This window comes from Medicago truncatula, chromosome 2 (genome assembly GCF_003473485.1).
Source record: "Medicago truncatula cultivar Jemalong A17 chromosome 2, MtrunA17r5.0-ANR, whole genome shotgun sequence".
Classification (NCBI taxonomy): Eukaryota; Viridiplantae; Streptophyta; class Magnoliopsida; order Fabales; family Fabaceae; genus Medicago; species Medicago truncatula.
The window spans coordinates 36975495-36985669 of NC_053043.1; the positions used below are offsets into that span (position 1 = coordinate 36975495).

The 10175-nt window shown below is 32.7% G+C and overlaps 2 protein-coding genes across 3 annotated transcripts; both read right to left on the bottom strand.

Annotated features, from left to right (window-relative positions):
- Nucleotides 1-1510: 1510 nt before the first annotated feature.
- LOC25487190 (probable sodium/metabolite cotransporter BASS1, chloroplastic) lies at nucleotides 1511-4791 on the bottom strand. The gene is made up of 7 exons (XM_024776422.2): nucleotides 4231-4791; nucleotides 3315-3408; nucleotides 3205-3238; nucleotides 3064-3118; nucleotides 2533-2616; nucleotides 1948-2235; nucleotides 1511-1829 (listed from the first exon to the last, which is right to left on the bottom strand). The coding sequence occupies exons 1-7, from the start codon at nucleotides 4684-4686 to the stop codon at nucleotides 1677-1679; spliced, it is 1164 nt and encodes a 387-aa protein (XP_024632190.1). The 5' UTR covers nucleotides 4687-4791; the 3' UTR covers nucleotides 1511-1676.
- A 1348-nt stretch (nucleotides 4792-6139) lies between these two features.
- Nucleotides 6140-9911, bottom strand: LOC112416084 (bidirectional sugar transporter SWEET2). 2 transcript variants are annotated; one of them, XM_024776423.2, is made up of 7 exons: nucleotides 9544-9906; nucleotides 9371-9407; nucleotides 9060-9276; nucleotides 8258-8416; nucleotides 8036-8155; nucleotides 7803-7942; nucleotides 6140-6594 (listed from the first exon to the last, which is right to left on the bottom strand). In XM_024776423.2, the coding sequence occupies exons 1-6, from the start codon at nucleotides 9602-9604 to the stop codon at nucleotides 7826-7828; spliced, it is 711 nt and encodes a 236-aa protein (XP_024632191.1). In that variant the 5' UTR covers nucleotides 9605-9906; the 3' UTR covers nucleotides 6140-6594; nucleotides 7803-7825. The 2 variants fall into 2 exon arrangements, with proteins under 2 accessions (XP_024632191.1, XP_024632192.1); XM_024776424.2 differs by having other exon boundaries at nucleotides 6404-6617; nucleotides 9544-9911.
- Between the last annotated feature and the right edge of the window lie 264 nt (nucleotides 9912-10175).

Genomic DNA, 10175 nt, shown 5'->3' on the forward strand with positions numbered 1-10175 from the left:
TTGAATAAATCCTTTTAGTAACATTTATTTTGTTCTTATTAAACAATACAGGTTCTATTCCCTGCAAGAGACATACTGAATGTCCAACATATATGTGTCGTCAACCTAAATTTGTGTGGTGTATTTATGGTTCTTGTAAGTGCAATTAAGTGTAACAAATAAGTTGAAAAATAAATCTATATTACTCGTAACTGTACAATTTTATTTGTAGATCATAATATTTATAATCTTAAAATTTGCATCATACTTTTATTTGTTTCTTAGACAAGATCAAAATTGTATTGTTAAATTATACAAAGTATCTTACCGTCATTCATTCATAGAAAATATGAAAAACATCACTTCATAAATATAATTAGCTATTTTAATAAATGAAGACAATGTACGATTGTATAGATACATTATCTATACTATTTCTATACTTAGCATGAAATTATTGATTGATGTAAACTTAATAAATGCTAATATATGTAACTCCCCAAATTTTAATAAAGGTGTATTTCTTTTTTCTTTAATGAAAGAACAAGTAATAAACCCTGTAATGCCCCATGACGGATTTGGATCCTCTCAAGTGTGAAAAAAAATTCAGACGGTTACCGTTGAAATGCATTGAATTCTATAACTTACAAAAATTAGGGTTAATTAAGGTCCCTACAAATAAGCGAGCTTCCAACATTGGTCCCTAATAAAATTATATTAAATTTTTCATTCCCAACGTTTTTTTCCGTTTGTAAGTTCGGTACTTGCCGTTAAACTGTGCTGACTAGGCTAACGGAATGTTGACCAAGACATGCCACATAGACATTTCAAGTGACATGGCTGCCATGTGGTAAATGACATCATATGTTTTTGGTCCCTATAAAATTGAGACCTTTTAAGTTTAATCCTTACTTAATTTTAATAGTGCTTTTAGTCCATATAAAAAAATTATGCACTCAATTTTAATTGGGACCAGTCGATTTTCAAGGTTCGGATCGGGAAACAAAGAGTGGGAGCGAAGAAGATTGAAGAGAGCGAAGTAAGGACTAAAATTGAGTGCATAATTTTTTTATATGGACTAAAAGCACTATTAAAATTAAGTAAGGACTAAACTTAAAGGTCCCAATTTTATAGGGACCAAAAACATATGATGTCATTTACCACATGGCAGCCATGTCACTTGAAATGTCCATGTGGCATGTCTTGGTCAGCATTCTGTTAACCTAGTCAGCACAGTTTGACGGGAAGGACCAAAACTTACAAACGGAAAAAAACATTGAGGATGAAAAATTTAATAAAATTTTAGTAGGGACCAATGTTGGAAGCTCGCTTATTTGTATGACCTTAAACATAATTAACCCTAAAAATTATAAGTTGGCTCCAATGCATTTCAATGATGAGATCATACACATAACCCTCTCAATTCTTATTTTCTAATTTTTTTTTTCTTGTTGAGCATTCCTCGAGCACCAAATGAACTTTACCTCTGTAAATGAGTGCCCTCAGTTCTATTTATTTTAGAGAAATCAAATTCGATCAATATAACATCGATTCTGTACAAAATAAGAACAATTTGTTAAATATTAATATACAAATTTAAGCAATAAAAATATATAATCATTTAAACTTTATTTGAAGGACTACACATCACATTATACAAATACAATTCCTAGTTACATGCATCCAGCTAGATATTTTCAGTCTTTAATCTCAGCAGGCACAGAAAACCTCCAAATTCCTGCCAAGATACTACCAAAGATTGAGTGACACACACTTGAAACAGCACAAGGTACTGTTGTTAGAGGATCTCCAAAGTGATTGGTAGCGAGAACAACACCAAGAGCTGCGTTCTACAGGTGGAAAAAACGGGTAAACTAATGTGGAATCGAAAAAACGATCACAAAAAAAAAAAGTGTAGCAAGTTTTCTATGTATAATCAATGATGCAATTATAGAACACTAATTTTACCTGCATGCCAACCTCAATGGATATTGTTCGTGATGATGAGACGTCTAGCCCAAGCATCCTTGCGAGTATGTAACCAAAGAAGAATCCAGAAGCATGAAGAAGGCAAGATGCTAAAATCACTTGTCCACTAGACATAAGAATTGATGATGAACTTTGGGCAATGGCGTTTCCAGATAACATTGCTGCGGTTGCTACAGCCATTGGTGGCATCAATGGAGAGATAAATTTTACAAAAGGTTGGAAATATTTAACCAGAAACGCGCCGGCCAATACAGGAAGAAGCACAACCTGTTCAGAGAGAATGGAGAAACAATTCATTTTTGGTCAGAGAAAGGAGTATCAACGAAGCATCACAACTATTTTATACTTATGTATGAGAGGAATGTCAAGCTTTGGTGTAGCTCTATTTTCTTTGAATTTTACCATTCATTTAAATTATTTGATTTACAATTATCATTTTTTGCTTAATCAAATAACTGAATACTGTCAAAAAATTGCATAAAATTTTATCAGTTCTGCTAGTTTTATCGAAAAAAAAGTAGACAGTCATGCCCATCTTCACACTGTTAGACAAGGGAATCTTACTTGCAATGTAGACATCAATAAGCCAGCTGCGTCCACGGCAACATACTTACCAGCAAGTTTGGCCGTCAGAAAAGGAGTCATGATCTGCAATGTAAAGTTTTCGGTCAGTCAATGTGAGAAAAAGTTTACAAATGAAGTGAATTATTCCATCATAAAATATAACAACTTGGCTTGAACCTCCCTCTACCACCCTTCTTACCTTTTGCTTTTTTTTTTTCTTTTTTTTTTTTTTTTTTCTTTCTTGATGCTGCATAGCATTTTGCAAATAGTATGCGTCATAGGGGCTAGGTTGTTCTTATCATTTAAAACCTATTACGAATAATTTCCTATCTTCTTCTCTAAATGACATATCCCAAGTAACCAAACACTAAGGTTAAAAGGGAGAAAATTCATCGACAATTTCATTGAACATTAGAAATTCATATGTAGGAGTAGCAGATTTGCAATCCTTATAGTACCACATACTTATCATCAACAACGCACATTAAATAGAAAAGTAAAAGATAGGACTTAAAACGAAAAGGTACAAACCACAGCAGATAGAGTACTAGCAGCTGTCATTATCACAGAAAGTGCCACATTTCCACTGGCAAAGAAAATAAATCATCAGATCACATTGCTCATAATCTATTAATAAATCTTAATTGAAACAGAAAAAGAAACGTTATGTACCGTGCAAGATATGTAACAATGTTACTAGCTGTACCTGCAACAGAATAACAACTATATAAAACAGGCGAAGGGTAGACAGAAAGCATAAATCACCAGATGAAAACTCATACCCCCTGGACAACATCCGACTAATATTAAACCAGCTGCATAATGTGAGGGAAGATTTAAGAGTTTGCTTACAAGAAACGCAGATATTGGCATCACCTGAAAATATTCACCTTGTACCTCATTAAGACGAACGGTTTAGAATACTAGTCATAATATGATATATCTTCATCACTAGCTGTGTTGTCCGTGTCATTGATATCACACTAGTATAAGCTTCTCATCTCAGGTATGAATCACATAACAACAACAAAGACGCCAACTACGACACTGAACTGACAGCTAGACAGTAGACAGACACTTGTTATAAATTACAAAAATTAATCGGATTGAATGGAGTGATGTGCACCGGTGTCAGACACTAGACACTCCTTCAATATGAAGTGTCAATATCGTTTATAAATTTCATAAATCACATAAACACTGATGTTGTTTCTTTGAAAAACTAATAGTTTTGTTAGCATGAGAAAATATGACTCATTTAGTTATCTTTAATCATAAAAATATGCATTTTTTTAACTTCACTTTAGTAAAACTATAAAAATCATTTTCTCTCTCTTTCATTCATACATTTTTTTCTTAATCAATTTGAATTGATGAATTAGATCAATTATTTTGGGACAGACAGGGTAATAAACAAATTAATAATTGATATTAAATGCATCTAGATATCAGATCACATTGGTTAAGATATCAACCACTCATTCCCTCAAAGTACAACTACACTACTGCCTCAGTTCTATTTATAACAGACATTTGGGTCTACAGAAGTTGACATATCTCGAACCAGATAAATCAACTTTTGTTGACCAAAATGTCTGTTATAAATAGGATGAGTCAAATCTCTTTACACTAACATCCTTACCACATGAAAAATCAAAACTACTAATTGAAAATAAATAACTTGCAATGCACACTAACCGAATATTGAAGTACAAAACCAGAAATAACTTCTTTAGGCATAAAAAGAGCAGAACGAAGATCATCAAGAGTCAAACTCATACCCATCCCAAGCATAATCACACCAAGCCCCACTGTACACAACTTAGGAGTAACCCAATTGAACGAACTTGGTCTCAGCAAACCCAACACACACCCAATTGTTACCCATAATGGAAACGCTGTTGATATAGCCTCACTACCCAACTCAATCCACTTCCTAACACCCCTCTCTTCATTTGAACTGTAACTGTTCGATGAAATGCCGCAATGAAGTGGAGCAACTTTGGAGGTGTAGATTTTGTTGAATTTTGATGTGGAAGGGAGTGATAATATTGGTTTTGGTTGAATATTGGATCTTAATGAAAGTTGAATGAATTTGGGTTTGTAATTGATGATTTTGTTTGTATGTAGAGAGAATGTAATTGATGACTGCATTTTAAGTTTTTAACTATGAATTTTACTAACTATGAAACTGGTTTAGAGGTTTGACTTATTGATTCAAATATAGATCACATTTGCATACATAGTGTGTATGACTTTTTAATTAAAGTTGTAACAAAAAAAATAACGTTTTTGATTAATGATTGGTTTTACAACAAAATATGATTAAGGAGACTAAGATAATGAAGGTGACTTAACATGTGAAAAACTTGATTAGGGAGATTCTTTTCTCATGTCATGATTATTAAAAACTAATCCAGTCCGACAGGAAATTAACATCATTTTACTTTGTTTCCAAGTGAGGAAAAACAACACACGGGAATTTTGTCCGTGTCAAATTGATAAATCTAGAGTGACGTGTTTTTTAAGAAAGGGGAGGTAAAAATAAGGGTTAAATTTTAAAGGGTCAATTTAACAAATGCCCTAAGAAGGTAAAAATGGAAATAAGTGACAAATTAAGGTAATAAAATAACTTTGAGAATTTCTCTTCCTATCCTTTGTTTTTCAAATTTTACTACGTTTGGATTATGTAATTTGAAGACAAAAACATTTTTAGGATTATACAATCCGAAACACATCCATATATAAGTCAACCACAAACTTCTTCTCTCATTTCTCCATTTTCGCATTTTGCTATAAAATACTCCAAACCCCCCAAAAACTAAATTTTGCTACATTGTGTTGTTCTTGAAGTTAAGTTGCTCGAATACCTCACATTTGAGACCTTTTTCACCACTAAACAAAATGTTAGTTCATATTCTTCAAACATTTGGTGTTTGATTTTCCTTTTTTGGGTATTGGTTTATTTTGGATTATATAATTCGAAACATATTGTTCAGGAATTCCATTTATATAATCTGAAACAGGATCATGTGTTGAATTTTGATTTGTCTCTGAATTTTCTTCAATACATTGATTTGTTTATGTATTTTTTATTTCTTTCATATATACAGGCACACCTCGATCATGTTAGAAGCAACAGGACGACCATGACTATCTCAGCTAGGCAAGAGAAGGCAGGTAGGCAGGAGCGGGCGAGCAAGGCCGTACGTGACAAATCTAGACCATCTCGGGTACCAGAGCCTCAGCATGTCCCCAAGCCTCAGCACCAGGCAATAGAGACCCAAAAGGAGGAGGCAGCGCAGCAACAAGAGGTTGAGATGAAAGATGCGCCGACACCCGCCAAAGATTCATATCCTGGTGGCCCACAGGACATATCACTTCTTTGCCTATATGTGCACCATGAGGCCAGACGCATATGGGAGGGGAATATAAGACGCTAAAGTGATTGTTTTTGTATATTTTTTTATTATATAAAAGATTGATTATTAGTGGACTGGACTTATTCTTTGGAAGCAAAAAAAAAAAAAAATGGAAATTGCTTCATAATTCTGAAAAGGAAACTAGTTATGATAATGTGAAACAAAACAACCTTGGCATTCTTACCTAGGAAAGTGAAACTGATTTTTGCATATATCTTCTTGTTCACTCCATCAAACAAGACAACTGATTACAAATTGGTAAACATAGGCAAAACTAGTTTGAGACCAATCCAATGTGAATCTTTGATATCTATATATATATATATCCATCAAGTCTATGAAATTGTGAGATAATAATCACCTCTTTCACATTCATGACAAAAACAAATAATACATGCCTCTCAAAAAATGAACTCAAAAATGCCTCACTCAATGTAAGAGAGGCCGACTTAGAACATCACCAACAAAAGGTAAAACATATATACAGAATATTTGAAGTTCTTCTCGATTGCAACTTCTGGTTACTCTCAAGGATGCAACAGTTATTGCACCAATAATTGAACCAAATAGCAACATTGCCAGCTCCAGTTTCGGACCATATCTAGCAGGCAGCAGCAACTGGTTGTATCTAACTTCGACTCTGTTTTGTAGAGGGACAACAAGCTGTTACATTCAGATTACAACTGAGATTTTATATGCAAAGTTCATATCGTAAAGTTGCAGGATTGTCCTTGAACTATGACTGTATATAAAATTCAATTTCAATGGTAATATTTGAAAACTGGGTGAAACCCTACATTCCCTTTATCTATTATGATTCATTAAATGATATTTTGTTTCTGAATACGGCTTGCAGAACACAAAAACACGATGTAGTAGAATAGATCATAGCTGTTAAGACTTTCTTTGCTCAATGTATGAGATAGGTTTCTTGAATTGACTGATTCAGTATACGCTCAAATGCATTTACACTATAATTTATAGATCCTTCAAAAAAAAAACTCTAGGTCAAACTCCTTCAAACTCTAGACTAGAATACTTCTTCAAAAAAAAAAAAACTCTAGAATACTCGTTATGCAACAGGGGTCGATCCGGATTTAACTACATATGCTCATTAATTCCTCATGATAGGTCAGGTAGGTTAATCAAGGTCAAAATAGCATTGGCTATCAATGATTCAAAACCAAGTAAATAACGTAGAATCTTAGAAGTAAAAGCAGCCTTTAAACACTTGATCAGAGTCTAAACTGGAACAGAAATTTAAGATTTAAACCTATGTGATCAATCAATCCCAGATTGAGGGGTGGAGCCAAGCTAGGCAGGCGGTCCCAAAACTGGGATTGCAGAGTGCAGGATGGGGCTAAACTTATGATTATGAATAGATTATCTATTCTTCAGAGGTGACAACCAAAAATTTGAATGCCTATAAAAAGAAGTTGAAGAGTTTTGATGGGCACTATGATCATGGTTTCAGCTTTTATTAATCAAGGTAAAGTTAATACCGTCGTCAGGGTACAAGGATTATATCCAATAATTTAATGCAAATCACATGTTCTTATCAAGAATGAAATTATAAAGATCACAAATTCTAAGGAAACAAAAACGAACTATGTTCTACTTAACCCTATGAAGAATATGCTACATCATTGCTTTTCTTATTTGGAATAAAAATGCCACATGTATAAAAACCATATACTGAATTAGTCAATTCAAGAAACCAATCTCATACATTGAGCAAAAACTATTATAAAAGAATTAACATGGCCAATTTTAGACAACTTTCTTCATGCGCCACGGACTGTGAAAGACCAAAAATCTTAATAAAAAATATTGAATATCAGTGTGTACCTTCGTCTTTTCAGCAGAAGTGGTCATGCATATGACACTATCAACGGTTCTTCGGCATCCATTCTTCTAGATTTACTCTCATAATAGAAGTATAATATCAACTGGGTCATTCCCAAAATGGTTCCTATCCCATTTGGCACCTACAAAATCAAGCAGAGATGTACAATTCAGACAAAAGGGTATTTCAAGAATTAATAGAAATAAAAAATAAAAATGAACTGAAAGGAACATACATAAATGAAGATATCATCGCTGAGTAAACCGTAAACTAAGAAAGAGGTGCTCATTAGAAAGGTGGAAAGTGAGAGATAAAAAGGCATGAATTCAACACTCTTTGTCTGAATGACCAATTTCTGCGAAATTCATATAGATAATGTCAGTAATTTCATATAGGCTCTAGCTAATAGACAGTATAACTCAACATTAAACATAAAAGTAGGAAATTACATACTTACAATTATAAACAATGGAGAAGCAAACATAGAAATGAGAGATGCACAACTCAAAATCCCAACAAAGAGCCGACGCATTACAATGTCATCTATTTGCAAACTTCCAATCAATATGATTGCAAATATGCCAAGAACTCCCATCAGCCATGCAAGCATTTTCACCTAATGGAAAATTTGAAACATGACAACTTAGTAATTAACCAAGATGGTGTACAGTTTCAAACATAATGCATGTATACTGAAAATTTGAAGGTGTTTAATTGTATTAATAATGCATGTATAGTTTATCGAATAATATCAACTATACTTTAATTTCTTAAATTTGAAAAGTGACAATTTAAAAGAACATCACTTAATTGTCATTTTTTCCGAACTTACCATGTTTTAAGTTTTGTTTTGAGGAATGCAAGAGAGAATTAAAGGTAATATAGAATCTGTTTGGATTGGCTTATTTGAGCTTATCTACTAACATAAGCACTCATGACATAAGCTCACAAAGATATCTTATGAAAACAGCTTATAGCTTATACAAAAACAACTTTATTTTATCATTTGTTATAGAAAGAGCTTATACATAAGCACTTGCCATGGTAAGCGCTTATGCTATTAGCAACAAATTAAGATGTTTATCCAAACAGGGTCATATTCATGTATTTCATTAGTTTTCATAGATGCTTATATTTTTATAGAGGGGACTAAATTGACTAATTTCTTCAAACTACACAATCTTTACAATTCAGATAACCAAAATGATGATTCACACAAGTTATCATAAACTTCCAACAGTATCAGAAAAGTAGCTAACCTTCTTTTCTTTCTCAGCAGACATCATGAAGAGGATTATGTACACAAACTGAAACACTGCTCCAATTGAATTAACAGTGGTAACCAAAATATTATCATGTGATATCAAAGGAGTGCCATACCACATGCAAATCAAACAGTTCATCAGGGAATAAATATATGGCAACCCTGAGAACATTTCTGTAGATCCATTTCTGATAATTCTCCTAAATGTAGGTCTGAAATTCAAAATTCAAAACAAAAATTACATAATGAAAAAACCAAATAAACATAAACTTCAATTTCATATTAACTCAATTATTCAAAACTTACATTGGAGATACAAATAGCCCAAAAGCAAAGATATTACCTGCAAATAACCAACCATATATATAAATATAAATACTTTAAATTAAAAAATATATATATAAAAATGGTTTTTTTTTAAACAATCATCAAAAATAAGAAATCCCCAGATAGTAAAGTTAAGAATTTGAGAAAATTACCAGCAACTCCAGCTGCATCTTTTGCAACTTTACAAATGGCAAGTGAAGCAAACACAGACATTGTTGTTTCAGATAATGTTCCAGAACAAGATCAAATTTTACTATGAAACCAAACCAAACCAAACCAAACCCTCAAATTTATATGACACAGTTGTTGAATAATAAATTTGAGACAAACCCCTTTGCTCTTTATATCTTTCTCAAAACAGATAAATTCACACACGTTTATTTGCAAAAAGACAAAGAAGATTTATGAATGAAATGTCAAATATTCTACTTCAGGATGATAAATGCTAACCTCTTATAATGTTACATATTTATATATATAATTATATTATAAGTGGTTGTAGCTAAGAAATATGAGAAATAAAATGAAATAAAATAATAAAGGGATTGGAGCCACGAAATTGAATTGAAATTGAAGTGATTTTGTATATGATGATGATATGAATGAATGAGTTGCGTCCACTGGTTGAATAGGCAAGTGGTTGCAAAATAGAAGCGCGTGGTGTGCGTGGTGTTGTTTTTTTATGCTGAGCTGTGAGGATTTAGACAACAAGGTGGATTGAGATTGTGTAGAAAGAAATGATGAATATTCAAAGGAAGAAAACAAATGCAAAATCAAAAAGCGG

Bases quoted from the DNA above. Each gene is read 5' to 3' on its own strand.
- LOC25487190 (XM_024776422.2), bottom strand. From the start codon at position 4,686: ATGCAGTCATCAATTACATTCTCTCTACATACAAACAAAATCATCAAT. The intron at 3,239-3,314 runs GTATGAGTTTTC...ATTCTGTTGCAG, and splicing joins AGTCGGATGTTGTCCAGGGG to GTACAGCTAGTAACATTGTT. The intron at 3,119-3,204 runs GTACATAACGTT...TTTCTTTGCCAG, and splicing joins ATTGTTACATATCTTGCACG to TGGAAATGTGGCACTTTCTG.
- LOC112416084 (XM_024776423.2), bottom strand. From the start codon at position 9,604: ATGTCTGTGTTTGCTTCACTTGCCATTTGTAAAGTTGCAAAAGATGCA. The intron at 9,408-9,543 runs GTAATTTTCTCA...GGTTATTTGCAG, and splicing joins AGATGCAGCTGGAGTTGCTG to GTAATATCTTTGCTTTTGGG. The intron at 8,417-9,059 runs GTTAGCTACTTT...ATTTTCCATTAG, and splicing joins CTGCTGAGAAAGAAAAGAAG to GTGAAAATGCTTGCATGGCT.